At 43.0% G+C, this 27,336-nt stretch overlaps 2 protein-coding genes across 2 annotated transcripts in view; both read left to right on the top strand.

The window, feature by feature from the left end:
• Nucleotides 1–11,953, top strand: part of shroom3 (shroom family member 3) — an 82,180-nt gene extending 70,227 nt beyond the window's left edge. Inside the window, exons 20-26 of the mRNA XM_036140696.1 lie at nt 606–1,333; nt 1,419–1,578; nt 3,113–3,258; nt 7,092–7,173; nt 8,348–8,513; nt 8,608–8,729; nt 11,446–11,953. Coding sequence (XP_035996589.1) covers nt 606–1,333; nt 1,419–1,578; nt 3,113–3,258; nt 7,092–7,173; nt 8,348–8,513; nt 8,608–8,729; nt 11,446–11,778 — 1,737 coding nt within the window. The 3' untranslated portion in view covers nt 11,779–11,953. The remainder of the gene's footprint in view (nt 1–605; nt 1,334–1,418; nt 1,579–3,112; nt 3,259–7,091; nt 7,174–8,347; nt 8,514–8,607; nt 8,730–11,445) is intronic.
• A 2,182-nt stretch (nt 11,954–14,135) lies between these two features.
• On the top strand, nt 14,136–23,856 carry LOC105915224 (titin). Its single transcript, XM_036139964.1, is given in 6 exon segments — nt 14,136–17,399; nt 17,401–17,524; nt 17,692–17,898; nt 19,173–19,504; nt 20,790–20,977; nt 23,112–23,856. Coding segments are annotated over 6 exon segments (4,431 nt in total). The 5' UTR covers nt 14,136–14,231; the 3' UTR covers nt 23,524–23,856.
• Nucleotides 23,857–27,336: the final 3,480 nt, after the last annotated feature.

Below are 27,336 nucleotides of genomic sequence, written 5' to 3'. Positions count from 1 at the left end.
TCCATCCATCCATCCATTCATCATCCCTCCACCCATCCATCCATCAATCCATCCATCCATCCATCCATCCATCCATCCATCCATCCATCCATCCATCCATCCATCACTTATCCATCCATCCATCATCCATCCATCATCCCTCCACCCATCCATCATCCATCCATCATCCCTCCACCCATCCATCCATCCATCCATCCATCCATCCTTCCATCATCCCTCCACCCATCCATCCATCCATCCATCCATCCATCCATCCATCCATCCATCCATCCATCCATCCATCCATCCATCCATCCAATCCATCCATCACTTATCCATCCATCCATCATTCATCCATCAATCCATCCATCCATCCAATCCATCCATCACTTATCCATCCATCCATCCATCCATCCATCCATCCATCCATCATCCATCATTCATCCATCCATCCATCCATCCATCCATCCATCCATCCATCCATTAAATTACTCATATGGGGTTTAGAGCCGACTTGATTAACTTCACCCTTTTCATTTAATGCATATATTATTTTTGTCTTTTTTGTATCTTTATAGTGTCAAACTATTGGTGATACTTTCATGGTCTAATTTATGCATTCTCCTATTGTCTCAATAACTGTCTCTCCTCTGGTCCTAGACATCTCTCACACCCCCGTCACTCGTAGGGAGCGACAGAGGAACGCAGAACGTCTGCGAGCCTACAGCACCTCCACCCTGGCCGCCTCGGTCGGCCTTCCCTGCCCCTTCTCTCCTGCAGCCAATCAGCACGCTGCCGCCGCCGCCGCCGCCGAGTGGACAGCCAGCGAGCGGCTCAGCCAGGCCAACCTGGACGCCATCACTTTTCCAGAGATCCCACAGACCCGTGACGGAGACGGCAGGACGAACGCCGCTGGTGGAGACAGACAGACGAGACACAGTCTGAGCGACGCCACCGTTTTGGACGAACCGGCGAAGAACGCATTCAGAGGCAGAACCTTCAGTTTGGAGATGACGGGAGGGCGTTCTGCAGAAAACACAGAGCCAGTTTCTCCTCCAGTCACGTCTGCACCGTACAGGAAGACCAGTGGGAGCTCCGCCTCCTCCCATCAGGCCGTCCATCCACGCCTGTCCTCCCTGAGAATCTCTGAATCCAGCCTATCAGGCTCCTTAGAGCAGCAGCAGCTGCAGACGTCAACAGAAAACCTCCAGGAGGAATTTAACGAGGTCTTCCTCCACAATCCTCCTCCTCCTCCTCCTCCTCCCCCTATTCAGGAGACGAGCATCATGGAGGACTTACCTCTTCCTCCGCCGCCTCCACCTGAGCTGGAAGCTGAACCTCCCTCGTTACAGAGGTCTGTTCCTAAACGTTCCTGCATCTGGACTCGTCACTAAAACATATAAATTCCTGACTGTCTCGTGTTTCTCTACCGTTCACAGCTCTAACTCAGAAATCCAGTCCTCGGTTGAGTCTTCTGCCCCCGTGAGGTCACAGCCGACCGGCTCCACCGAAGACGCCCAGATCTTCGAGTACCAGCGGCTGCCCAAGAGGGAACAGACGGCCGAGGAAGTGAAAGCGGATGCTCTGGCTCGCCAGCTGGTTCGTAGTTCGACTCCACGCACCTTTCACACAGAGAAACTCGTCAACAAGACAAAAACAATTACATTTTATTTATGTAGCGACAATTCACAACGAGCTCTGAGCCCGCCAGGTAGACGGCAGCTGGCTAAACGTTAGCATGACACTAAATTCAGGATAAATGTGCAGTAGAGCTGGACGATAATTCAGTAACAATATATAATCGATGATAGAAAAAAAGCGTAAATAAAAAGTTCAACAGAATAAAAGTTTTCCTTCCTTTTACATTCTATCATATAGGTTAATATTACGTCATTAATCCTCCCAGCCAATCACAACGCAGACCCAGGAACCAAGCTCCACCCCCTTTAGCCCTATTTTCCAGCCTTACTTCTGCGGCCTGAATCGCCACAAAGGATGTTTTACAAAAAAAAAAGGGAAATATGTTTTGTTTGTGCCGCCTGCAGAGATGTAAAAAAATAAATTAACGTTTATTTCTGTAGCTCCAATTAACATCATATCATCTCAAGGCTCTTTCCAAAGTCAGACTCCATCAGATCCTCCAGGTTGGTGAGAAAGTTTCCTCTCTAAGGAAACCCAGCAGGTTGCATCAAGTCTCTCCAAGCAGCATTCACTCCTCCTGAAAGAGCGTAGAGCCACAGTGGACAGTCGTCTGCATTGTTGATGGCTTTGCAGCAATCCCTCATACTGAGCATGCATGAAGCGACAGTGGAGAGGAAAACTCCCCTTTAACAGGGAGGAGAACCTCCAGCAGAACCAGAACCAGGCTCAGTGTGAACGCTCATCTGCCTCCACCCACTGGGGCTTAGAGAAGACAGAGCAGAGACACAGAAAGCACAGAAGCTCACATTGACCCAGGAGTACTTTCTATGTTAGAGAAGACAGAGCAGAGACACAGGAAGAAAAAAATAAAAGCAACCACTGTTAAAATTAGGGACAACATGTTGATAAAATGGATGATTGGAGGCCGATCCAGAGGTTAAATGATGAAGACATTAAACATCAACCAGGACACCTGGACTGTGTCCCATTTTCAGCCATCTAGAGGTTGGTCTGTGTGGACTCTTCACTCGTTACCTGAGGTATCCTCCACGGCTGAGTCTCTGGTTCAATTCCCTTAACACGCTCATGTTTGGCTCAGCTTTAAAAAAGATCACATTTCTTTCCACTGTTAGCAGAGGGTTCAGCTCTGTCGGCCCCTCATGCTGCCCACCTGAAGGCTTTACGGGAGGGTTTGAACAATTTCTAAAAATAAAAGAGATATAATTCTGCTTGAAGCCTCCGACCGGGTCGCCCACAGCTGTAATCTTGGGTTATTTTTCGTTTTTAAATGTGCTTCTAAGCCAAGTTTAGATTTGGATTGAGACTGAACACTATCTAAATAATTATCACTGTTGTTATTCTGTTCTAATGCAGTGACAAGCTCCTTATCTTCACACTTTCTTATAAAATCTGCTTATATTTCTCAGATCTCCCTCTTTTGGCCTCCCTCTTTTGTGTTTAACTGTTTTTTTTTTTTATTCTGCTGTTTTAGGCGTTGGAAGATCCCTCTCTAGCGCCCCTGCTGGACATCTATGGGGGTGAATGCACCATGAGGCTGATGGAGGAGATCTTTTCAAACAGCAGCCTGACTGGTGAAGCGCAGCTGGAACACAGAGGCAGTTCACTTCCGGGTCAAAGGTAACTTAGACCTGATGTTTGCACGCTTTCAGTAATAGTTTTACCTCCTAATACTCACACAATAACCCGCCGTTTTCTGAACAGTGTCTGTAGGCCTCTGGCTCCTGGTTGCTTCGGATTTGTGTCCGAGCAGAAATTCGTTAACGTAATATTTTAAATACGGCTTGAATTCAGGTGTTTTGGGACATTTACGTTCTTCATGTTTTGTCTTCGGTTTGCTCCTGGAAGAACAGCCACAGCCGTCCTCCCTGTGGGGGTCATTAGTGTCCATAAAAGCTGAAAAATGTAATTACTTCTTAATAAAATTATCATCTTTAGCATGATTAATAAGTGAGTAATTAAAGAAAAACTTTAAAAAAATGTCAATTTAATTTACATTTAGCTAAAAACTGCAACATTCTTCCCTATAGACAATAAAAGGGTGTTAGAGTTGGCAGATTTGGACTTTTATCACAATAATAGTGGTAGTTTTTGTGATTACAATAAAAGTGATGAGAAACAATATTTAATAATTATCCCAGGTCTGTTGGTACAGCGATGCATCTACCTCTAAACAGGACACATAGATGTATTCTATGGTTTTTAAGGATCGGATATTTAAATTTATTCTTCATAATAAGAGATGAACAATTTATAATAGTTTTATCTTGGACTTTCAAAATAAAGGTAACTGATACTTTCATAATAAAAGGTTTTTACCTGAACTCTCCAAGTTAACGTGTCTTGTTATAATAAATGAGCTTTAACATGTAAAAAAGATTTTAATCAGGGATTTTTTTAGAAGCTAATATTACTCTGCAAACTTAGAGTCTAAATCACGTGTCAAAGTCAAGGTCCGCGGGCTGAATCCGGCCCGTCAAGGCAATTTATACAGCCCTCAAGAGCCAAAAAAGGCATATCATGTCATAAAGTAGAGGCATATATCCTTTTAAATTGTATAAAGTGGCTAATTTTTACTTTTGAATGTAAACTGGAATAAAATTATGAAATCAAAAGTATCATCTATACAGGTGCAACCAGCTTTTAATGACTTCATGATGCCAAAGTGGCCCAATATAAATAAATGAGTTTGACTGCCCTGGTCTAAATATTTAATGATGTTTTAACGTGGGCTTTGAAAATAAACTTGTCGTATGTCCTTATAATAAATTAGCTTAAATGTATAAAAAAGGTTTTAATCTGATATTAAAATATCAAAATAAAGCTATTATAACGCTTCAAACTAAAAGTGTTATTATTTTGAACAGGAGGTCTAATTTGGACTGTATAAACTAAAGTTAACATATATCCTTCAAAATAAGAGTTGAAACCTTTAAAACTGTGGTTTTAACGTGAACTTTCAAAATAAAGTTACCGCATATGCTTTGAAATATAGTGTAAAGAAATGAAAAAGAGTTTTAAACCCAGAATTTTATAATAAAGCTAATATTATGCTGTAAAGTTCATGTAAATATTTCAAACTGTGGTTTCAACCTGGACTTTCTAAATAAAGCTATCAGAGGGCCCAGCCTCAGATTTCCAAATTAGTGGTCAAATGTGCATTAATCTGCTTTTCAGGGTTTTTAGAGTCAATCCTGTAATCTGTAGTTTAAGGGGGTGTGTTACTGTCGCCACGCCCTGCTGCCTCATCACCTGTTACCTGGCGAGGAGGTTACCTGGAGGTCACAGCGTGTCTTCCTTGGCATCGCCAGGAAAGACAGGAGAGACCAGAAGAACCTGATCACCGTTTCCCAGCAGCCGGATATCGACCGTCTGACGTCGCTCGTGTTTCCTGAAATGTCTTCATGCACGACGACACAGTTTGAGCCGGAAATGACCAGAAATCAGAGCTAATCTGGCGATAAACCCCCCACAGCAGAGCCTGATGACGTTTCTACTCCTTAACAGTCAAAACCAGGCGGGAGCTGGTCAACACTGACACCTAGTGGCCGGCTGGTGTAACTGCGCAAAGTCTGATCCGCTTTTACGTCCAACTGAGAAAACATTGCATAAACAAATGAATGTATGGAAATAATTAATTAAACAAAGAAATAATTGAACATACGCTAATTCATTAAAACGTGTGTTCATCAAATACATCACAGGGGTACATTTCTTATGTTTTGTACGTCACACATAAATGTTTCAGATCAAGGTGATTAAAAAAATTAGACAAAGATAACACGAGTAAACACAAAAATGCATTGCTTACCTGTAGGTGTTTATAATCACAGGGGAATTCAAACCGACACAGTCCTGTGGGGAAAAGTAAAACCCACTAACCCCAATAGCTGCTTGTTCCACCAATGGCAGCGACAGAAGCAGCCAAGTGGCTACAATAACTGCTAACTGAAACTCAACCACTAGTTTTATACACACATACACACACACACGCACACATATATATATATATATATATATATATATATATATATATATATATATATATATATATATTAAGGGCAGCGCCTTGTGGACAGTATTGTCCTTGGCTGCACGGCCTCAGTGAACCGTCTCCCTCAATGGTGATGGTACTGAAATAGCAATTTCCCTCTGGGATTATTAAAGTATGTCTGATTCGGATCGATTCGGATATATATATCTTCCCGTTCATGATAACAAACGGCTTCATGCAAACTACATTCAGTGGTGACTTCTATCCAGCAAAAGGTTAAAAATAAAACAACTGGACTTCTATTCTGCTGTTCAGCTTCAGAATAGAAGTCCAATGGTTTTATATTTTAACCTTTTTTTTGATTGATTGATTGATTGATTGATTGATTGATTGATTGATTAATTGATCATGACCTGGATGGCTGAGAATCTTCACCAAAACTGTGCTGGCTTCTATTTTCTGTCTAATATTGAAATTAATTTGATGATCTAAAACATTTACAAAAGGGGGGCAAACAGTAATTTATCCATGTAAATATATCTGTCCACCCATCCATCTTCTTTATCCACTTATTTGTGCAGGGTCCAGGGACCCCGCCTGGCCCCCAGTGACTGCTAGGGGTCAGGTGGGGTCCCTGGACGGGTCTGCAGTCCATCACAGGGCGACACAGAGACACACGACCAGGTACACGCTCACATCTAAGACACATGCAGAATACCAACTAACCTAACATCGTGGTTCTGGACTGTGGGGGGAAGCCGGAGTACCCGGAGAGAACCCACACATGCACAGGGAGAACATGCAGACTCCATGCAGAGAGACCCAAGGCTGGGATTTGAACCCAGGACCTCAAAATGAGTTTATTTGATCCATCAGGATTACCTGCTAACAGTGGGCGGGTCTAACACTGCTATAGACAACGTGATTGGTCCACACTTAACATGATCAGCGGGTAAACCAATCAGATGTTAGAGAATATTTGTTGACAGTTTGAATTGTTTCTCGACGCTAATGTGAAATAATTCAACCTGTACTAATTAAATATGTGAGTTCAGGTTTTATTTTTAATCTTAATCAAAGGTAATTATAGTTTTAATGTTGACATGTTCTCATTAAGTTTTATATTTAAGAGATTTTTATGGCTATTTAAAAAAACCAACTTTCTCTGAATTATCACATATTTGAAATGTATTTAACAAATTTATCAGACTGTCCTAGTGTTTATGGCCTCGGTTAAAAAAAGGAACTAAATATTTCAGGAGGTTTTCCTCCCTTAATTATTGTGTAAGAAATTGTCAGCAAATAAATGTTATTCACCAGAAAATAACCAGCTGTTAATTTAAATCAAGAAATCATGTTTTCTGTCAGTCTTTCTGGCTCTTTCTGAAATCTAGACGTGTTTCATGCATTAATTCTGATTATTTTCTGGATTATTGATTTCATCGTTTTCATCCCCAAGGATTCAGGATGATATCTGTGATCCGGAGCAAAGGAAGGAGACCGATGTCGATGGCGAGGAGAGCGACATAAATATCAGGAAGGTAAACATCTCGCTTAAATAAAATCCTTCACTGCAACAAAACTCCCTGATTTTGGAAAACAAAGCTGATTGTGATTGGGAAACGCTGACATTAAATGTCCAGGATGTGCCGCTGCGCCTTTCTCCATTATGGAGAGATGGAAATGTGACTTTATCGGAAGTGTGGAGCGCTGGAGACATAATCCGGCACAGGACAAAAAATGTATTACAAAGGGAACGCAAAAAATAATAAATTAATTTACTCATACACGTATGTTAAGTTGATGAAAACAATAGTTATGGGAAATTTGACTTTACATGAGGATGTATAAGTCAAGATTTCAAAGAAATGAAATAAACTAAAGGCTCACACAAAGGTAGAATAGGAAGACATTTAAATGAAGATATACAAAAGTAATTAGCTATAACAGCCTTGATCTAAAGAGACATGTTCAGTTGTTAACCTTCATCGCTCCCAGCTGCCCTCAGATCTGGAGAAAGTAGTAAATTAAATATAACTCTCCATGTTTTTACTGAGTGGAGCAGTCTGGAGATCATCAGTCAAAAGTGACGCCTGTGGTTTCCTCCTGATGCCAGCGGTCAAACATGGTGGTGGAGGACTGATGCTGTGGGCTTGTTTCGCAGCTTATAGTCGACCATGAGCTCCTCTGTAAGCCAAAATGTTCTAGAGTCAAATGAAGGAGCTTTTAGTCCCGAGTGGTATTAACTTCCTGATTAGCCGGTAGATGTAAGAATCAACCGGCCCAGATTATTTTTTTACCAGCCAAAATATTAATTCTGACTGACTCCTGCTAAATATGTCCGCATAATGCCGCTGCATAATTAGCCTGAGCTAAACGCTAGCTGTTAGCAAACGTAGCTGCTGTAGTTCTCGCGTCACATGTGCAAGTTTGATGTCATAGAATCTGACAGCAGAGGAACATAAAGAAGCATCCACCCAGAGAATGACTGGAAAACACATTTTATTTGGTACAAACATTTATTCGCCATGTGGCAGCTAGCTCGCATTCGGCGTGTGGCGAGTCTTAATTTCAGACCCTGATGGTACGGCTGCTGAAGGGGGTTTAAAACCCGCAGAACCACGGGGTGCGCTTAGTTTTCACATCACTGTAGTGAAACCAAGAAGTAGAGTTATTAGTCACATCTGTGTTGATGTTTGTGCTCGTCTCCACCAGGGGGCGCTCTGTGAGGCCCTGCAGAGTAGCGTGGCGGCGCTGCAGCGAGAGAAGAAGGCTCTGGGCGAAGAGCAGCGGCGTCACCAGGCTCTAGGCGCCAGCATCGAGGCGCTGATCCAGGAACAGCTGAAGACCAACGAGAAGGAGAAGTACAGCATTTTCATTGGTAGGAAGCCTGCCGTTACAACCTGGTCACCTGGGGGGGGGGGGGGGGGGGGGGGGTCCTGACTCTCAGCTGATCGGCTCGTTGTTGTCTGCAGGAGATCTGGAGAGGATCGTGAACCTGCTGCTGTCTCTATGCAGCCGCCTGTCCAGGGTGGACAAGTCCTTGCTTTCTCTAGAGAGGGACGAGCTGATGACGGAGGATGCTGCTGAGGAGAGGGTGAGAGATACGGCAGGCCGTCGCTGCATATAATCACATCACACTCCAGAGCTAAAAAAAAATAAAAACATTCAATATTTTACTATTCAGTGAACGCACCTTATGTTCTGGTCACACTTACAAACTCACTCTTCAGTGTGGAAGTTGTTACTGTGTGATGAAGACTCAGGGTTAGTTATTTATAGTGTCATGGGGGGGGGGGTTAAGTCAGAAGGAAGCACAGAGACGTAAGAGGCTGTTTAAAAGGAAAAGGTACTTTTAACAATAAGTAAGTCTGCGGGTCATTCGGGCTGCGACACGGCGAGAGAGAGAGAGACGTTACACTTTTAAAGCTCTCAGTTTGCTAATTATTGAATATTCCTGTTTTTTTTTTTTTTCTTTACATCGAGAGCCTCTCTGTAATCTCAGAGCTAACGTAAGGGTCTACACCAACATGGGGCCCGTGGGCACCAGGTAGCCCCCAAGGACCACATATGGGGCCCTCAAGCCCGTTCTAAAACTAGCACAACCCTCCAGTGAGCTGCATCTAAAATGTTGTTTTAGTCTGTTTCTCTACTTTTGTAATCACACTTGCATTTATATAGATTTAGAAATGACATCTAAAAAAACAACAAAAAAAACGAAAGAGGATTGCAATTATGTTTATTAGTGGGCGCTGAGTTGTCTAGTTCAAAAGTCAGGACTGCTAGCCCGCCTTAAAGTAGCTCTCAGTTTCCAGAAGGTTGGTGACACAAAGGAATGCTAGCCGTGCTAACCGCTAATAAAAGATGCTGAAGACAACTTGAAATCATTCTTTAAAACAAAATAAAACTGCTTTACAGAGACCCACAAACCACTAACCGCTAGAGGCAATATTTCGAATTATGCTTCTTTTATTACGGCCCCTGAGTAAAAGTCAAAGCTTTTCAAAAAGCGCTGATTGGAAGTCAATGCATCTCCACTAAAATATGTTTTAGTGATGAATATGTTTCACTCTGAAACCTCTAAAAATAATTAAAAAGCCTGGATAGTACAGGTACTGCCGACATTCAGGTTTATTAGGAATCTCTAAAACATTGTTTACTTCTAGAATAAATTATGTCACTTTTCACATTCATGCGTATTTATGTGTATCTGGATATCTAAGTAAGTTTTTAGGAGTGATTATATAGGTATCCATTAATAATATAACATGTATAACAAGAGAAACTCAGTGTGTCGGAAAAATAAACAAATAAATGTAATAATATATAAATAATATACAGATTATCTGGAATAGGTTTTTGCTCAAAAAATGTATTAAAACAAACAGCTAAATAATATTTGTGGGATAATAGGCCTCTAAGAGTTATGGTGTCTTATAATTTTTATATGAAGAATTTACTTATGGATAATTAGTATTTGAATAAACACGAAAGAAAAAAGTCATTTTTTATCTTAAGATATCTGCAATGTTTTTTTTAACCTATAAGATGCTTTAAAGACTATTGTATGATAAATGAGCTTTCCATAAATCACCAGCCTTCTTATCCATTAAGCCTGCAGTTACAGGTGCTAAATCAGCGAAGGACGCTACGTAAAGTGCAGAAACAAATTTAAATCTCCTCAGCGCCGTGTCCCACTGCTGGAATATGATGATGGCAGACTCCTGCAGGACCGCCTGCTGCTTTTTACGACTCGTTCTGCAGGATGGACGAGGCTCTAAAGGTCCAGAACTGTTTGCACAGTCCTGCGGTCGGTAATGTCAACAGTGCGCTCAGTTGGCGCTCTGAATATCCCGGGTTAAATTAGAACCAGGTTTAACCAGAGCAGTCCGAGCCAAAGCCGTAGTTTGGTTTCAGAATATCTGAAGGAGCCGCTCAAAAACACAAACAGACTTCACAGAACAATATAATGAACTTTTATTATAAATACGGAGCTTTAATTAGATTTAAACAGTTAGAGAGACATGTAGAAACTTTTCTTTTCAACTGGTTTTACACTGAAAGGACCTACTCAGAACATTATGATAAAAAAAAATTTCTGGATGAAATACAACATAATCTTTTAAAGCAATTAAAGTGCGTAAATTTTAAAAAGATCAGACTTCTGACTTTAGAATGAAGCCATAAAGTGAAGATCTGCAAAGATGATCAAAGGGAACTTCATCAATTTATGCTCTGAAAATCTTTATAAGATGAATAAAAATAGGTTTAGTTGTTCATTTACAATGTTGGTTACATAAATATGGCGAGTAAAATAAAAAAACAAAGAAGAATTTGTGAGATTATAAGTATGGATCTCTACTGGCAGAACCACTGAGGTAGCCCTGGATGTGTTGTTGTCATTACGTCTTTGTACCACTAGAGGGAGCCCACTTAACACCTCTAAATGTGAACGGCTTCTGTTAACAGTGATTAAAAAAATAATATTATATTATATTATATTACAACACAGATACAAATACATCCACAGATAAAAACGCTGACAGAAAAAAATATGTAAATGACATTAATATAAACTCAGAGATTAGTGGATTTATTTTGCTTTGTATTCTCATTCTCATGATTTCTCTTCACACAACTCTGGCTCTTTTCTTGCGTTTTGAAATCTTTTTACCCGTAAAGTTGAATAAAAGTTTCCTCTGAAAACTGGCAAAGTGTAAAGAAAAGCTTTGAAGATATTTTGTCCCCTGAACCCGTTAGCTCAGCTCTTCTCAGCCACTCACACGTATTCTCTCGCCCCTCCTCTTCCTCAGGACGCCCTTCGTCACAAACGCTCTCTGCTCCTCCGTCAAACCGAAGACGCCCGGGAGCTGAAGGACAACCTGGACCGGCGGCAGCGCGTGGTCAACGCCATTCTGTCCGGCTACCTCACCGAGACGCAACTCCGAGACTACCGCCACTTTGTCGGCGCCAAACCCTCGCTCCTGATTCGCCAGCGGCGCCTTGATGACCTCATCAGGCAGCGCGAGGAGCAGCTGGCGCGACTAACGGAGAGCCTGCACGGCTGGCCGCCGAGCTCGCCGCCGTTCTCTGCGAACCCGAGCGCCGGCCAACCCGTCCGGTCCACCGCTGTGACATCACTGTGACATCACTGTGACGTCACCGTGACATCACTGTGACGTAAAGGGCAGATACAGACACTGATTGGCCCTCAGGTCGGACCTTCTGAACCACAACGTATTGGAGGAAAGATGGATTCAGTCTTTTTGGGCAGTTTTCTGCACATCAACAATTAAACATTAGTATTTAGTCTTTTTTTTTTTTATTAAATAAAGGGCCTAAAACAACCCAGACGGTGCTTTCAGGGACCTCAAGAGGTCTCGTGTTTTTTTTTTAGGAGCAGACGAAAACGAGCAGAGGGTCCAAAGAGAGAACGCCGTCGTCTGCAAAGAGGCGCTCCGTCATCCACGGCGTCCGTGAAGTGGCGCTCTGCTCCTGCACATGTACAGCCGAGCCGCAGAGAAACCAACGGCGCCGAAATCTAAAGACTGACGTCGGTATTTCACAAACCCCAGAGCACGACTGTAAACGCCTCGCCTCGCTCCACCACCGTCTGTCTGCCTGTCTGTCTGCCTGTCTGTCTGTCTGTAGCAGCTTGTTGCACTTTGTAGCAGGAACCTTCTGCTTCTCTAAAGACGCTGATACGGCTGCTTTGTTTTACAGCCGTCGTCATAATCCCTGAAAAAAAAAACAAGTTCTGGTCCGTTTTGAAGTGAATAAAGTGAAGACGTAGGACTGTAAAAAAAAAACGGTTCCCAAAGATATTTAATTTTGTCGGAGGTGACACCCTGAGCGCAGAAGGATCTTTACCTCTGAGAGGTTTCTCCACGTTGCAGAAGATCTAAAATGTCTCCCAGAAAAACTAATTCTCCTCCTTCTTCTTCTTCCAGCTGTGAAAACGCGTTTCAGAAAAAGCAACACGACTCCTTATTTAATCTCTGCCTGAAGTTTTTGTTCAATAAAAGCACTTTTTTTTCAGCTCATGCTGCTTTTGTTTCAGTTTTTTTTTCTGTGAAAGTCGTGAATCCTGGTCGTTTGGAAACAGAAAATCTGACATTTGGAGAAGTTTAAAAAGGTTCGGAGAGCATTAGATCAACGATTTATGTCTTTTTACTTCATAATAATAATGAAAAACAGCATTTACCAGCATTACATTGACATTACATTCTGAAACTTTGGCTCAGAAACAAAAATATGAGCCACAGATGTCCACAGACATCGATGAAGGCAGCATGAAGTGCATTAATTCAATAATTGAATAAATCATTAAATTGTTTTTTGTTTCTGATAGTTTTGATCTGGAGACATGTATAAATAATCTTTAAAATCCAGATTTATTTCAAGGTTATTTCTTTTACTTATAAAAACACATTACTTGCTGCGGCACATCATGAATTTATGTGTTCTGTCAGCATCAAATGGGCGGAGCTAACAGTGCTCCATTGTAATTGGTCCAAAGTTTAACGACTCTGCCAGGTAACCAATCAGATACTGCGGATGTTTAAATTGCTGCAGGATCATAATGCACTGCAGCACAGAAACCATGAAAATTTCAGTTCATTATTCAATTAAAAAAAATTGCAGCTTTCAAGTTTAATGAAAGAATTTCACATACAGTAAATTGTAATATTCAATTAATTAAAAATGGTCAGACACACATAATTAAGATTATTTGTTACTTTAATCATAATATTTTATTATGACTTAAGTGTTCACTTTGGGTCAAAGGAGGTTAATATAAAAGTAAAACGTGTTATGAAAGATTTTAAAACAATATCCATATATTTTTTTTAAATATGTCATTAAATAAGATTTAGTTTGATTATAAAAAGCATGTATTATTTCACAATTTTAATTGTAAAATTGCATGTTGGCCTGCCTGTAGCACATCCTGAAGTTCAATTGTCTGTTTAAATATTGAATTATACATTTAATAGATCGTATCACATTTACATACATGCAAATAAAATGTGATACATTCATTTATTTGGTTATATATGCATTTAATCATTTATTTGCCCATTTTATTTCCTGTTTGATTCTAATTATGACTCATACAAATAAATACCTGATTAACATTGTGGCACTTTCAGCACTCCATAATCCAGGGGTATAAGGTATAAAACATTATAGAAACAAACTTTAAAAGCAGCAAAAAAGAAACATTTTAAATAAAATCTAAAAAAAAAACCCTAGACTTTAACTTGTACAAATCCTGAAATATTTTATTTTGCTGCTGGAATTTTGGATATACATTCCACAATTAAACGTTTAATTAAAAAAAAATGAAAAAAAAAATAGATAGATAGATAGATAGATAGATAGATAGATAGATAGATATAAATTTAAAAATGATATTAATTTGGTGATATCCGTGACCACGCGAACCCTTGGACATCCGGGTTACCTGCTGGAATGCAGCAGGTGAGTTTGGGGTTAAATACCTGCGGTGGGCGGGGCTTAGGCGGGCTGACAGAAACAACTGTCGACCTTTGAGCCTCGCACAGACTGCAGAAACCGAACGGAACCGAACCGCAGCATGGCCACGGACTTCACCCAGGACGCGGTTCTGGTCTTCCTGCAGAGCTGCGGCGGACAGGTGCGCAACTCGGACCTGCTGGTCCACTTCAGGCCTTTCCTGCGGGGACATCCGGACCAGGTCCGGAACCGAGAGCTCTTCAAGAAGTTCGTCAACTCCGTGGCGACCGTGACGAAGATCGACGGAGTGTCCAGCGTGGTCCTCCGGAAGAAGTTCAAGGGACATGTCCCCGGTGCCGGAGCGGGCCCAGACTCCCCGGAGCCCCGCGGAACCAGCCCGGCGCCCAGCCTCGCCGCTCCGGGGGACAGCGAGAGGAAAGCCGCCCTGCCTGCGGCGGGGATCGTGGCGGCGGAGAGCGGTGCTTACCTGAGACAGGTGGAACACCTGAGACAGGTGGAACACCTGAGTCCCGAACCTGCAGGTGGACCCAGCCAGGTAGGGAACCAGGACCCGGAAATCTCTGAGACTCCCGTCTCTGATCCGGGCAAACCGGGACAGAACCGGCTGGGTTCGGTCCCTGGTCCCGGTGTTCCAGCTGTGAGACACCAGGACTACGTCCCAGAGTCCATCAGAGGACAACAGAACCCCATCCCTGAGTCCATCAGAGGACAACAGAACCTCATCCCAGAGTCCATCAGAGGACAGCAGAACCTCCATCAGAACCTCATCCCTGAGTCCATCAGAGGACAACAGAACCTCCATCAGAACCCCATCCCTGAGTCCATCAGAGGACAGCAGAACCTCATCCCTGAGTCCATCAGAGTACAACAGAACCTCATCCCTGAGCCCATCAGAGGACAACAGAACCTCCATCAGAACCTCATCCCTGAGCCCATCAGAGTACAACAGAACCTCATCCCTGAGTCCATCAGAGGACAACAGAACCTCCATCAGAACCCCATCCCAGAGTCCATCAGAGGACAACAGAACCTCATCCCTGAGCCCATCAGAGGACAACAGAACCTCCATCAGAACCCCATCCCTGAGTCCATCAGAGGACAACAGAACCCTCGGGACGTCCTCTCAGAACCCACCACAGGACATATTGTCAGCCGCCAGGACTTTGTTCCAGACCCGGCTGAAAGATGGGACACCAGACATCACGGAACCGTCTCAGAACCCAGTAGAGGACACATCGTTAGCCGCCAGGACTTTGTCCCGGAGTCCGCCGAAAAATGGGACGCTTCCCATCACGGAACCGTCCCAGAACCCACCACAGGACATATTGTCAGCCGCCAGGACTTTGTCCCAGACCCGGCCGAAAGATTGGACACCAGAAATCACGGAACCGTCTCAGAACCCAGCAAAAGACACATCGTCAGCCGCCAGGACTTTGTCCCGGAACCAATCAGAGAACAGAACGTCCCTCGTCACAGTCCAGTCCCCGAGTCCCTCAGAGGACAGAAGACATCTCATCAGGACCGCTTCAGGGGACACATCAGCCGCCAGGACCGTTACCCGGGACCCGTCAGAGGACAGCAGGTTCTTCTTCCAGGTCCGTTTCCAGCACCCAACAGGAGTCCCAGCCCCGTCCCCAGACCCGGTAGAGGACAGAACATTTCTTACCAGGACCACAGCAGAGGTCCACTCATCTATCCCCACAAGCAGTTCCCCCAGAACCAGGAACCGTTCAGGGGACAGCAGTTCCCCCAGAACCCGGAACCATTCAGGGGACAGCAGTTCCCCCAGAACCAGGAACTCTTAAGAGGACAGCAGTTCCCCCAGAACCAGGAACCCTTCAGAGGACAGCAGTTCCCCCAGAACCAGGAACTCTTAAGAGGACAGCAGTTCCCCCAGAACCAGGAACCCTTCAGAGGACAGCAGTTCCCCCAGAACCAGGAACCCTTCAGAGGACAGCAGTTCCCCCAGAACCAGGAACTCTTAAGAGGACAGCAGTTCCCCCAGAACCAGGAACTCTTAAGAGGACAGCAGTTCCCCCAGAACCAGGAACCCTTCAGAGGACAGCAGTTCCCACTAAATCCAGAACCTCAGCTGATTCCTCATCAGGTCCCTGTCCCTGAATCCGTCAGAGGAAAGAAGATCTCTTACCAGAACCCCGTTCCAGAATTACTTAGAGGACAGCAGATCCCTCAGAACCTAGAACCTCTTAGAGGAAAGCAGAACCTAGAACCTCTTAGAGAACAGCAGATCCCTCAGAACCTAGAACTTCTCAGAGGAAAGCAGAACCTAGAACCTCTTAGAGAACAGCAGATCCCTCAGAACCTAGAACCTGTTAGAGGAAAGCAGAACCTAGAACCTGTTAGAGAACAGCAGACCCCTCAGAACCTAGAACCTCTCAGAGGAAAGCAGAACCTAGAACCTGTTAGAGAACAGCAGATCCCTCAGAACCTAGAACCTCTCAGAGGAAAGCAGAACCTAGAACCTGTTAGAGAACAGCAGATCCCTCAGAACCTAGAACCTCTCAGAGGAAAGCAGAACCTAGAACCTGTTAGAGAACAGCAGATCCCTCAGAACCTAGAACCTGTTAGAGGAAAGCAGATCCCTCAGAACCTAGAACCTCTTAGAGGAAAGCAGATCCCTCAGAACCTAGAACCTGTTAGAGAACAGCAGATCCCTCAGAACCTAGAACCTCTCAGAGGAAAGCAGATCCCTCAGAACCTAGAACCTGTTAGAGAACAGCAGATCCCTCAGAACCTAGAACCTCTCAGAGGAAAGCAGAACCTAGAACCTCTCAGAGGACAGAAAATCTCTTTTCAGGATCCCGTCCCTGATCCAGAACCTCAAACAGGACAGGAACCTCCTCAGCTCCATCAGGTTCCGGCCCGCCGGTTCTGCCACAGACAGAGCTACAAATCGGCCGTCTCCGTGGATGAAGACGAGGAAGAGGAGGAGGAGGAGGAGGAGGAGGTGCAGAGGAGGCGGGGCTCAGCGGGGGGGCCGTGGGCCCTCAACGCTCCTCTCAGCGACACGGCCAGGGTTCTGTCTGCCTCCTCGCCCTGCGTCACCGAGTCCTCAGTGATGAAGGTTCCTCAGATTTACATCCAGGACTCGGAGGTTCTGGCCTCCCAGTTCGGGCCGGGACCAGAACCCGGACCAGAACCTGGACCAGAACCCGGACCAGAACCTGGACCGGTACCTGGCGGTGCCGACGAGACGCAGTCTGCCTCCAGAGGCCGAGCGCCACGTTCAGGCGCCGCCGTCCAAACGCCTCCTTGACGAAGGTCCCGCTCAGGCCTCAGAACCGGGACCGGATCAGAACCAGAACCTGTCATCCAGTCCGTCTGATGGGAGGTCCTCCAGAACCTCGGGGTGGGCCGGCAGCTCCAGACCAGGTACAGCAGCTGCTTTATTTCTCTTTTCCTTCCCCTGAAGTCTTCTGGGTCAGCGGTTCTGCAGATGTTCTGACGGGCTTTCAGAGTCGACTCCAAATGTTTATTATAATAATTTTATCGACGAGCGCTTTGCATTGAAGAGTTCTGCTTGCTGCGTTTGACGACAGGCGAAGTTCTGCAGGAGTCCAGGAGAACGGAGCAGGAACCCGTGGCTCTGCGGTCCAAAGCGAAGGTACCGCTGCATCAGTCCATGGGGAACCTCTGTGACGACCAGCCGCCTCCGGGCCAGCTGCTGAAGATGTACCGCTCCAGCGACCATCTTCATGACGACCGGCAGATCCGATCCGGCGCAGCGGCCATGTACCGGTCCACAGGTGAGCTCTGAGCCCGCCAGGTAGACGGCAGCTAGCTAAACGTTAGCATGACGCTAAATTCAGGATAAATGTGCAGTAGAGCTGGACGATAATTCAGTAACGATATATAATCGATGATAGAAAAAAAAGCGTAAATAAAAAGTTTAAGAGAATAACAGTTTTCTTTCCTTTTACATTCTATCATATAGGTTACTATTAGTCACTAATCCTCCCAGCCAATCACAACGCAGACCCAGGAACCAAGCTCCACCCCCTTTAGCCCTATTTTCCAGCCTTACTTCTGCGGCCTGAATCGCCACAAAGGATGTTTTACAAAAAAAAAGGGAAATATATTTTGTTTGTGCCGCCTGCAGAGTTGTAAAAAAATAAATTAACGTTTATTTATATAGCTCCAATCCACATCACATCATCTCAAGGCTCTTTCCAAAGTCAGACTCCATCAGATCCTCCAGGTTGGTGAGAAAGTTTCCTCTCTAAGGAAACCCAGCAGGTTGCATCAAGTCTCTCCAAGCAGCATTCACTCCTCCTGAAAGAGCGTAGAGCCACAGTGGACAGTCGTCTGCATTGTTGATGGCTTTGCAGCAATCCCTCATACTGAGCATGCATGAAGCGACAGTGGAGAGGAAAACTCCCCTTTAACAGGGAGGAGAACCTCCAGCAGAACCAGAACCAGGCTCAGTGTGAACGCTCATCTGCCTCCACCCACTGGGGCTTAGAGAAGACAGAGCAGAGACACAGAAAGCACAGAAGCTCACATTGACCCAGGAGTACTTTCTATGTTAGAGAAGACAGAGCAGAGACACAGAAAGCACAGAAGCTCACATTGACCCAGGAGTACTTTCTATGTTAGAGAAGACAGAGCAGAGACACAGAAAGCTCAGAAGCTCACATTGACCCAGGAGTACTTTCTATGTTAGATGGTAATAGTGGATGATCTGCCTCCCCTGATGATGTCACAGCTAACAGAACGCCAGACCAGGTGTACCTTCTATGGAGAGAAAAATAACAGAACAAAAAGTTAAAAGCTGAAATAACAACAAATAATGCAAATTGGAGAGCAGTAGGAGAACTCAGCAGAGAGAGAGAAATAGACCCTGATGTCCTCCAGCAGCCTAAGCCTATAGCAGCATAACTATAGAGGTAGCTCAGGGTAACATGAGCCACTCTATTAAAAAAATTATGAATTTTCAAATCAAGATGACCTTTTTTCTTAATGATGTAAAAACAAATAGTTCATAAACTGTAATATTTAAGAGTTTTCCTGCATCCTGCAGGTGATCTGTATGACGACGTGGAGTCCAGCGACGGCTCCCTGGACTCCCCCCGCCTGCAGCACCGCTCAGCGGCCCGCCGGATGAGCAGCCGCCTGAGGAACCGGGTTTACCGCAGCCTGGAGACCAACCTGGACCAGGACGAGCTCGGCGGGGACAACGAGGCCGCCCGGCGCCGACGGCTGCACCGCATCTCGTCCTCGCTGAGCCTCCCCCACCACCTGTCGTCCTCGTCCCTGTCGTCCTGCGAGGCGCTGGACGACAGGGACGAGGGGAGACCGGCCGAGACGGAGGAGAGGAAGGACGCGAGGAGGAACGTCCACAAGGCCGGACAGGTGCGACCAAAACACCTTTTTTACGCCGCTTCCTCTGATTGGTGCAGAAAGAAAAGCTTCAGCTGGAGCTTCAACTCGTTTGTCACCATGTAACTTGTTTAGTACGTGAATTCACAACCTCCCATTTTCCTCACTTTACCTTTTTACTTTACTGAGGGTTTTTACCCATTTTTTAAAAATGATCAAACAAGACATTACAGAACTTCTCATAACCCATTAATTGAAACTTGCTTTTCCCTAGTACGATTTTTTTTGTTTATTTCTGTTTTAAATTTTTTTGGAAAGTGTCTTTGAGTGTCCAAAAAAGTGCTTATTATTATTATTATTATTATTATTATTATTATTATTATTATTATTATTATTATTATTATTATTATTATTATTATTATTATCATTATTATTATATGACACAAAGTTTGTCCCGAGGAGTCAAGGAGAGGCTTTTAAACTGAAGAACATCATTAATGTTGAACTTTATTGTGGTTCCTTTAGGGAACCTTTCCTTGCTGGTGGGTATAAAACATAAAAAATCTCAAAGACTCAAATCGCTTTACAACAGCGCTGTCCAAATTTTCCGGCTGTTGGGCCAAAATTATTAAATCAAAAGCCTTCAAAAAAGGAATAGAATTAAACCACATAACTAAAAATACTAACCCTGCCCTACACAATATGACCATTTTAAGAAAACATGTTAAACTGTATTTAGCCTGTTTTATAAATGAATTCCAAACAGATTTTAATGCACCAAAGTCTGCATTGGAGTAAAAGTAGGGCTGGACAATTCAATAACTATATCGATCAATAGACGTTTATCAGTGATAATAAAAAGTTCAATAGAATAACAGTTTTCCTTTTTGCATTCTATCATGTAGGTTAATATTACATCATTACATCCTCCCAACCAATCAGAACGCAGACCCAGTAACTAAGCCCCGCCCCCTTCAGAGAGTTCAGAGAGCACAAATTCTTTTTTCTTTTTTTTTTTAAACTTGAAGTTTTGGAAAAAAGTTGGTAGAATAAAGGGTTGAGTTTGAATTCATTGTTTAAATTCTGTATATAAAAATAGGTTGCTAAGCAACAGCATAAAATGACCATGGCTGCACTTAAAATAAATGTTTTGAATTTGTTGATAATTATCGATATGGATCAATATGATTTCTATTTTATCGATGGGCTTTTTTTCTATATCGTCCAGCTCTGTGCCAAACTGGCCAATCAGGCGGCTCTAAAGAGGAAAGCTTTTTAACGGGTTTTATCTGACGAACGTGTGTGATGTCATCACCAGTCGTCGGTTCCTCTGGAGGCCCGGGAGCACGCCTGGATGGTGAAGGGCGCGGCGGGCGCCTGGCCCGACATCTACGCGCTCTTCAGGGAGGACAGCTCGCTGCTCAACAGGCAGGACTTCATCTCCGGCTTCACGGTGCTGCACTGGATCGCCAAACACGGCGACCACCGGGTCCTCAACACGCTGTGGTAAGCCGCTGTGAGACCCGCCGGGTCACAGCGTCCGCCTCCTCTCAACCACTCACCACACTTTAGGAAACGTGGAATCGCTCTTTAGATTTAAGTAAAAAGGTAAATTATTTATTCAGCTGGAAAAAGCTTCAGTTTCTCTCAAGATTTCCACATTTTGACCCGTTGGAGAAAAGCTGGAAAAATTTTCAACTTATTTTCCCCCTGATGAAAATCTGAAAAGTGCGGCTTAATTTGTTTTCATCCAATCTGAGTCAACCCTTTTTGGAGTCTTCCCCAGTTTAGAAAATCAAGGAACATCCCTTTTCAGGTCTGGACTTTGACTAGGCCGCTCCAACCCATGAATCTGAACCATCCCATAGTTTTCAGGGTGGTTGTCCTGCTGGCAGGTGAACCCTCATCTCCAGTCTCAGGCTTTCTTCTAGTCCCAGCATGATGCTGCCACCACCGTGTTGCATTGTGGGTATGATGTGTTCGGGATCTTAGTTCTGCTACACACTGTGTTGCTGAACGTTTCATTTAATTTATAATATTTTATTAAATTGGTGGAAAAGTTTTCCTTTGTATTTTTCATTAGCCGGGCTTCAGGTGCTCCTGAATTGTTTTTAGAATAGATTTTAAAATTTTAAATCTATTTAAAATCTATTAAATCTATTTTAAATAAAAATTTAAAATAGATTTTATTGTTTGTTTTTAAAGCTCTTAATGGTCTAGCCCCCCAGTATTTGACTGAGCTTCTCAAAATCCATGCCCCAGCCAGAACACTGAGATCCTCTAATCAGTTACTACTGGCTATGCCTAAAACCAGACTTAAAACCAAAGGTGACCGCGCCTTCATGGCAGCGGCACTGAGACTCTGGAATATCCCGTTAATGGGTGGTTTTTCTTCCCACTGTCGCTTCATGCTTGCTCAGTATGAGGGATTGCAGCAAAGCCATCAACAATGCAGACGACTCTTCCTGTGGCTCTACGGTTCCCCAGGAGTAAATGCTGCTTGTCGGGACTTTGATGCAATCAACTGGTTTCCTTATATAGGACATTTTTGACCAATCTGTATAATATGATTGAACTTGATTTTGTAAAGTGCCTTGAGATGACATCTTTCATGATTTGGCGCTATATAAATAAAATTGAATTGAATTGAATAACTTGCCTTGGCGTATTTGATCGTCAGGCTCCTTGGAGGTTTTTAAATCCTCTCTAAAAACACATTTCTTTTCCCTGGCTTCTAATCAAGTCTAGGTGGACATTTGGCAAAATTACATTTTATTTTAACATTTTATTTAAATTGAAACATTTATCCTAATGCTTTAAATTTTTCTTTTTGCATTGTGTTTTATGTATTTTAGCATTCAGTTTTTATCTTTTATCTGTACAGCACTTTGGTCAACCCCGGTTGTTTTAAATGTGCTTTATAAATAAAGTTTGAGTTGAATTTGCTCCATCATGACTGCCGTCAGACTCCTGCGCATGGAGCAGAAAACGCGTGCTGCGTCCGACCTCCGACCTCCGTTAGATACTGACTGCTCATGTGTGCTCCACACGACCCCGCTTATAAAATGACTGACGTCTCCTTTTCTTTCCAGGCGTCTCTTAGAAGGAGGCAGGACATTCTTTCCTTAGTTGAATCAACTCTCTCCTTAGATGATTAAAAAGTATGGCTTTAATTAAGATACTCTGACATAACCCCTCTCTAATTGAATCACTCCTAATTTTCCAGCCAGGATTTTAAGAGAGACCAGCAGTTGGGTTAGGGATGTGGTGGTCGAACCTTAAGCACAACATATAATAACTGCCATAATTATATTTTTGATTTTGCTTTCTAAGCATTTCAGATCCCTCCTCTAAATTTTGTTTGTTATTATTATTTATTTATTTTATTTTATTATTTTTATTTTATGTAATTTGCTTGTTGGTTAGGTAACTGTTCTCCCCTCCTGTTTTCTCGTTAAGAGGGAGAGAATCAGGTTTGCTTATTGTTAACATTTTTCACTGTATTCCTGGGAATGCAGAGGGGGGGGGATAGGTGAAATGTATTCTCATGTAAATTAATGTATTGCACCCTTCTAACCCAATAAAAATATATTTGGAAAGAAAGAGGCGGGACTGAATCTCTGCTGTCGTGTGCTTTCAGGTACGGCGTGGAAAAGTGCGGCCTGAGCTTCGACGTGAACGCCAAGTCGACGGCGGGCCAGACGCCGCTGCACGTCGCCGCCATTCACGGCAACAAGAAGGTCATCTGGCTGCTGGTGAAGAACTTCGGCGCCGACGTGAAGCTGAGGGACACGGCGGGGAGGAAGGCCTGGCAGTACCTGAGCGACGCCAAGCCCGACATCCTGCAGCTGCTGGGAGCGCCGCCCAAAGCCACGCTCGCCAAGGAGAACGCCGCGCCCGACTGGAAGCCCCAGAAGGAGCGGCGCCGCCTGCGCCACCATTTCTCCTCGGCCTCCCCCTCCCAGAGGCCGCGCACCGTGGCCCAGATGGTGAAGGTCAGCAGGTCTTCGTCCATCGCTGCCTTGCTCAAACACAAATCTCATCGCTTTTAGGAGAACCCTCAACCTGCTGGGTTCTGGACCGGTTTTAACCCGCTCTGCCGGACCAGGAGCCTTTTCAGTTTTTATTTTTTAACACATTTGAGCATCAGGGCTCTAAGGAAAGCCTCTGTTGATGAACTGTTCTGTTGGAATACTTTTTTAAATTGTGCTTTTTATCAAAGGAAACCTGATAATAAACGGTTAAATTTCCGTCAGCGTCAGCAGCTAGACGAACTTTAATGGTTAAACGTTTGAATTAATGTCAGGAACGGATGTTGTTGTCTTTAAATTATGTACAAAGCGCTGTTCACACATTAAAGTTACTGATTTCTTTTATTAATGGAACAAATGTCTCCTGGTGCTGCGCTCCATTTGGTAAAACGCTAATTAACCGTTTTCTTGGTTTACTTCAGACACATCTGGGTTGTCCAGCAGAACGCTGAAAGCAAAATCAGAAAGTTCCCAGGAAAATAAAAGGTTTTGGAGTGGCCTAGTCAAAGTCTGGACTCAGATTCTATTGAGCTGCGGCGGTGTGACGTTAAACAGGCGGGTCATGCTGGGAAACCCTTCAGTTTCTGAAATACGTCTTCCAGTCGTTATTCACTCATTAACTCAGGTTATTATTCCCTGAGGTGAGAGAGCAGACAAAGATTTTACTCCAGTAAAAGTAAAAAATATTCAGCCAGGAAATTTACTCAAGAATAAAAAAGTATTCAGTGAGAACTACTGAGTAATCACAGCTGATGATTTAATATTTAAAAATGATGTAATCAGACAGACATAAATATAAGGTTATGTGCAAAATCTGGTATTTTGAAGACAAAAGATGTAGGTTTCTCAAAAAAATTAAATTTAACATTAAACATGAAAACAATACAACAATTAATGTATTTACAGAATGTTAGAACGTTCTTCCAATGACAATATTTACTGCAATTAAAAAAAGGGAACTAAAAATTAGTAAAACTTTCTTAAAAAAGTGTATTAGTCCTTGATTTGAGCGGCTGAATAAGATTATCTGCAAATGGAGAGAGTAATTTTACCCCTAAAATAAGATAATTAGATATACTGCACTTGAAATAAGTTGAAGATGAGTTCTTCCTATTTTAAGTGCAAGAATCTTATTCCATTGACAGATAAGATTATTTACCTGCTGAAATAAAGTACAAATACACAATTTGAATAAAATTTGAACTTATTTTTGGTTTAGTCTGTTGTTTCAGGGTAATAATCTCAGCAGATAGAAAATATTAAAATAATAAAGCCTGTGTAGAAATAAGAAGTCTCACTTTATGTTAGGTTTAAACACCAAACATCTTATTCAGCAACCTGCACAAAGAAGACACAGAGAATCAGTTAAATTGATCTTGCAAGGAGAGTGCTCGGAGACCGTTCAGTTTACAATCCTCCAAACCACTCTGAAGCAGTCTCCGTTCGCCAGGCTTTTTATTGAAAATTGGAACGCCCTAGTTACACAGGATTTCAACTGCTGAGGGAAGGGGAACAAACCAGTTGAAATCTATTAGGCAGGGAACCAATACACAACAACAGCATTCATTGTTATGGGAGTAACTTCTTTATCTTCCACAGGCAGCTGCAAGATACAATTGGGTGCAACCTGCAACTGCTCGCATGCTTGTGTTCTGATATAAGGAGAAATAACACTTCAGTAATAAGTATAATATAATATTGTAAATGATCAAGAATGTTATTAGTAAAATATAAGATTGCATAGTGATTTAGTTGTTATAAGTGAAACATAATATAACTAGAATATAGATTAAAAGTAGAATAACTATAATAAATCCAACACTTTAACATAAACTCCAGGTTTTTGTCTCTCTGATGCATTTTTGGCTAAAACTAGTTTGTTCTTTATTCATGAAGTTACTCACAGCAGGAAGAGCCTCCAGATGTTTTAGTAAGAGTAAAAAGTACAGCGCAGTATAACTACTCCTAAAAGTATATTTTGTTCACAAAGTTACGTAAATGTAACTTGAGTAAAAGTAACTAGTTACTACCCAGCTCTGATTATTACTGCTTTCTTTATAAAGTTTAACAGAATTCCTTCTTTTCATCTTTAAACGTCTAAAGTTAATGAAGCTGCTGGGACGAGTTTCTGTAAAAAAAAAAAAAAAAAAACACAGTTTGACAAAGACGCTGCTTCCCTTTTATGAACCTTTTAAATCTTAATGTCCATAAACATTTTTTCCGGCTGTAATTTATTTAAAGGGCTGTTCCCTCGTTTGTGTCGGGCGTCCATGTAATCTGCAGTCGAACAGTTTCGGTTTCGCTCCAGCTGAACATAAAGGCTTTTATCTGAGGCCAGGTTTGTGTTTCAGGATAAATAAAGGCGGGAGGTGGAGACCTGCAGGTCGTCTTGGTCTCCGCTTTCATTCTGAAGCCGTGATTCATTCACAGATTCATCAGCAGACACCAAAACGCTGCTGCAGGACCCACACGGCTTTTTACTTTTTTATACCAGAGCTTTACAAAAACTAGCAATAAAAAACGTTTACTTAATGTATTTAATGTCCTTTTTGGTATAAAGTACAGCTCCAGTGGTTCTGTTGGGCTCAGTATATAATAAAAAATTAACATTAAGGTGTGTTCATAGTAAAAAAAAAATATTTATTTAATCAGTTTTGTTAAAGAAGATGCATTTTGAATCCCACCTGTCAGAGGTCAGTGGGTGGGGCTAACACCTGCAGCTGATTAACCAATCAGGTCATCCGAACCAGACAGGATCCATATTGACTTCATTTCATGATGGAGCGAAAACATGGAATAGTCACAGAAATGATTTTATTTTAATATAATGTTCACTTTTAAGTCAAATATATAGTGGTGGCCTGGTGGTTAGAGCAAGACCCCCAGAATAATAAAAATAAGATAAAATCACAATAAAAATAAGGATTTAACAAAAGGCCTGTTTAAAAAGACGTGGATGTAGCTGCAGAAGTCCTCTTAAGTGTTGAGAAGCTTTATGTTGTGAAAAAGTTTGATTTTTACCTTTTCATCTAAGTCTGATATGCACTGATATGAAAATTACATCCAAAAGTATAATTGCTGTTCTAGGTGCACCTGGTCTGGTGTTCTGTTAGCTGTGACATCATCAGGGGAGGCAGATCATCCTCTATTACCATCTAACATAGAAAGTACTCCTGGGTCAATGTGAGCTTCAGTGCTTTCTGTGTCTCTGCTCTGTCTTCTCTAACATAGAAAGTACTCCTGGGTCAATGTGAGCTTCTGTGCTTTCTGTGTCTCTGCTCTGTCTTCTCTACCATAGAAAGTACTCCTGGGTCAATGTGAGCTTCTGTGCTTTCTGTGTCTCTGCTCTGTCTTCTCTAACATAGAAAGTACTCCTGGGTCAATGTGAGCTTGTGTGCTTTATGTGTCTCTGCTCTGTCTTCTCTACCATAGAAAGTACTCCTGGGTCAATGTGAGCTTCTGTGCTTTCTGTGTCTCTGCTCTGTCTTCTCTACCATAGAAAGTACTCCTGGGTCAATGTGAGCTTCTGAGCTTTCTGTGTCTCTGCTCTGTCTTCTCTAACATAGAAAGTACTCCTGGGTCAATGTGAGCTTCTGAGCTTTCTGTGTCTCTGCTCTGTCTTCTCTAAGCCCCAGTGGGTGGAGGCAGATGAGCGTTCACACTGAGCCTGGTTGTGGTTCTGCTGGAGGTTCTCCTCCCTGTTAAAGGGGAGTTTTCCTCTCCACTGTCGCTTCATGCATGCTCAGTATGAGGGATTGCTGCAAAGCCATCAACAATGCAGACGACTGTCCACTGTGGCTCTACGCTCTTTCAGGAGGAGTGAATGCTGCTTGG

The sequence above is a fragment of the Fundulus heteroclitus genome, chromosome 8 (genome assembly GCF_011125445.2).
Source record: "Fundulus heteroclitus isolate FHET01 chromosome 8, MU-UCD_Fhet_4.1, whole genome shotgun sequence".
NCBI classification, from domain to species: domain Eukaryota; kingdom Metazoa; phylum Chordata; class Actinopteri; order Cyprinodontiformes; family Fundulidae; genus Fundulus; species Fundulus heteroclitus.
This window is presented reverse-complemented; position numbering and strand designations above follow the sequence as displayed.